The sequence below is a fragment of the Sapajus apella genome, unplaced genomic scaffold, assembly GCF_009761245.1.
Source record: "Sapajus apella isolate SASKATOON/1434 unplaced genomic scaffold, GSC_monkey_1.0 scaffold7444, whole genome shotgun sequence".
Lineage (NCBI taxonomy): Eukaryota > Metazoa > Chordata > Mammalia > Primates > Cebidae > Sapajus > Sapajus apella.
The window spans coordinates 1-3252 of record NW_022444368.1 but is presented as its reverse complement, the minus strand read 5'-3'; the positions used below and the strand labels follow the sequence as shown (position 1 = coordinate 3252).

The following is a 3252-nucleotide window of genomic DNA, read 5'->3' as shown; positions in this document are numbered from 1 at the left end:
TGGCTAATGGACTGGAACCCAGCCCTGCGAGAGGGAGCTCCTTCTCCATCAGTCCCCTCAGTGGCTTCTAAGTTTTCCTCCTTCCTGATTCAGGCCCAGCAAAGAGAGAGAGAGGAGAGGGAGGGGCTGCCGCTGAAGGAGACAGATCTGGCCCTAGACAGTGGCTCTCAGCCTGGGACGTGTGGCAAGGCCTGGAGACGTTTGTGATTGTCCCTGTTGGGGAGGGGTGCTCCTGGCACCTCGTGGGTCGATGCTCTTGATGCCCTAAACATCCTACAGAGCACAGGATGTCCCCGATGGTGCAGAATCCTCCCTGTCCCAAGTCCATAGATCAGAGAAGGAAGAACATGGCCAACTCCAGCCCTGAGAGGCAAGGGGTGGCTCAGGGGGACACTGGAAGGTACTAGAACCTGCTGGCTCTCCCACCCAGACCCCATGCTGCACTACCTGGGCTTCCTCCCTGTAATTGATGGAGACTTCATCCCCGATGACCCCGTCAACCTATACGCCAACGCCGCCGACATCGACTACATGGCAGGCACCAACAACATGGACGGCCACATCTTCGCCAGCATTGACATGCCTGCCATCAACAAGGACAAGCAGGAAGTCACAGAGTAAGAAGCAATGGCACCAGACCCAGGGGCAACCCGGGCTGGAGTTGGGCCAGCCTGGAGAAGTAAGGCATTGAGTGGAGGATTGGGAGTGAGAAAGTTAGCACCAGTATGGTTGGGTGTGCAGATACCCTCCTGTTGGCACAGGGAGAGCATCAGTGCCTACTTGTTCCCCGCAGGGAGGACTTCTTCAGGCTGGTCAGTGGGCTCACCATCACCAAGGGGCTCAGAGGCGCCAAGACAACCTTTGACGTCTACACCGAGTCCTGGGCTCAGGACCCATCCCAGGAGAACAAGAAGAAGACTGTGGTGGACTTTGAGACTGACATCCTCTTCCTGGTGCCCACCGAGATTGCCCTGGCCCAGCACAGAGCCAACGCCAAGTGAGGATCTGGGAAGGGGATGGGTCCTGGGGGTCCCTCTTGGGTGCTGCATTTCCAGCCGAGGCCTCTCTGTAGATAGCTCACAGGCATCTGGGTTGTCTGGGAAGGTGGTGCTGGAGTCCCCTCCTGTGCCTTCCTGATCCACTTTGCTGAGCCTGGCAAGACTTGAGGGCCTCTGTTTTCCTCCCAGCCCCTAGGGAGTTTACAAACCCCAGCATCCTCTGCTCTGCTCAGCCCCGCACCCCATAGTCCTTGTCACTGGAGAGTTATTGAGCTGCCTGTTATCCCCCACACTGTGTAGACTGAGAGAACACCGGACAAGGGTTTTTCTATTCTATGACTCTTAGAGGCCTTGTTGGAAACAGAGGTTGAAAATAGATGCTCAGTGCTTCAAGGAAAAATCAGCACTGAGACAAAGGATCTTTCAGCAATGCAATTTTTACTTCCTGGATTGCAGGAAGGATATTCTTGTGACATAATGGCTAAGGAGAGTACCCTTCCTGCAGTCCAGGAAGTAAAAATCGCATTGCTGAGAGATCCTTTGTCTCTGTGCCGATTTTTCTTTACGGCACCAAGCATGTATTTCCAACAGGCCTCAACTTTGCCAATTTACAAAATATTTTCAGCCCACGGCCACATTAAAGACCTTTATGTAAGAATAGCTTATTAAAATAAAAAATAAGGCTGGGTACAGAGGCTCATGCCTGTAATCCCAGCACTTTGGGAGGTTGAGGCAGGAGGATCACTTGAGGTCAGGAGTTTGAGACCACTCTGGGCAACATGGCAAAACCCTGTCTCTACCAAAAATACAAAAATTAGCCAGACGTGGTGCGCACCTGTAAACCCAGCTACTCGGGAAGCTGAGGCAGGAGAATCACTTGAACCCAAAAGGTGGAGGTTGCAGTGAGCTAAGATTGCTCCACTGCACTCCAGCATGGGCAACAGAGCAAGACTCTGTCTCAAATAAATAAGTAAAAGAAAATAATAATAAAAATGAAAAATAAGAAATGCTAAAAAGACGGGAAGATAAAAGTATGCCAAGAAGTCTAGGATGAAAGCGTTGCAGCAACTAAGCAATCCACTGAGCTGTGAGCCTCCTTTCAGTCAAGGCAAAAAGGGAAACAGTTGAGGGCCCATGCCTTGTCCAATCCAATTGAAGAATGCATATTCACTTGGAGAGAAAACTATTTCTTGATACTGAATTATAGAAGGAAGGTGCCTCACAGTGTTTTATAAAGCTGAAATATGAATTCAGTTGAAATCGTAGAACCCATGAATCCATGAATTTGGTCCACAGCTTTCCCTTCCCTGGGTATAAGAAGCCCAGTCTCTTCATGTGAATTCCCCAGCCCCTTCTCTGCCCGCTGCCCGGGACCTCCCTTTAGGGCTGGTCTCTGGGCTGGCTGGTCCCTGGTGGGCACCCTGCCTACTTGGGTGGTCTCTCCCCTCCAGGAGTGCCAAGACCTACACCTACCTGTTTTCCCATCCCTCTCGGATGCCCACTTACCCCAAATGGGTGGGGGCGGACCATGCAGATGACATCCAGTACGTCTTCGGGAAGCCCTTCGCCACCCCCCTGGGCTACCGGCCCCAAGACAGGACAGTCTCTAAGAACATGATCGCCTACTGGACCAACTTTGCCAAAACAGGGTAAGGCGTGGGTTGAGCGCAGAGGGGAGGACCTTAGACGTAAGGGCCTCCTGCCAGCAGGCCCTGTTCCCTCACTAGCCAGGGGAGGGACTTTGGGCGAGCCACTTAACCTCCCCCAGCATGGGAATCTATGTGTGTTTCCGAGGATAAGAGCTACTGGCAGAGCCCCAAGCTCTGTGCACAGCCGGTGCCCAGTATGAAGCGAGGAGCCACGGTGCCCAGGGCCAGCTCGGGGAGGGGATGGCTCAAGCGTGTGGGTACAGAGCAGAGCTTCAGCCCCCTGAAAGTCTCCAGCCCTGAACAGCCTCTTCTCACTCTGCAGGGACCCCAATATGGGCAACTCAGCTGTGCCCACACACTGGGAACCCTACACCACCGAAAACGGTAGTTACCTGGAGATCACCAAGAAGATAGACAGCAACTCCATGAAGCGGGGCCTGAGAACCAACTTCCTGCGCTACTGGACTCTTAGCTATCTGGCGCTGCCCACGGTGACTGATCAGGGGGCCACCCCCGTACCCCCCACAGGGGACCCTGAGGCCACGCCTGTCCCCCCCACGGGTGACTCTGAGGCCGCCCCAGTCCCCCCGACGGGTGACTCTGAG

General features: G+C 53.9%; 1 protein-coding gene across 1 annotated transcript; it reads left to right on the top strand.

Moving 5' to 3' along the window:
* Positions 1-333: 333 nt before the first annotated feature.
* Positions 334-3249, top strand: LOC116548149 (bile salt-activated lipase-like; the record flags this gene model as incomplete). The annotated part of the gene is made up of 4 exons (XM_032273759.1): positions 334-617; positions 794-997; positions 2450-2647; positions 2970-3249. Coding segments are annotated over exons 1-4 (864 nt in total), but the record flags the coding sequence as incomplete, so codon positions are not given.
* Positions 3250-3252: the final 3 nt, after the last annotated feature.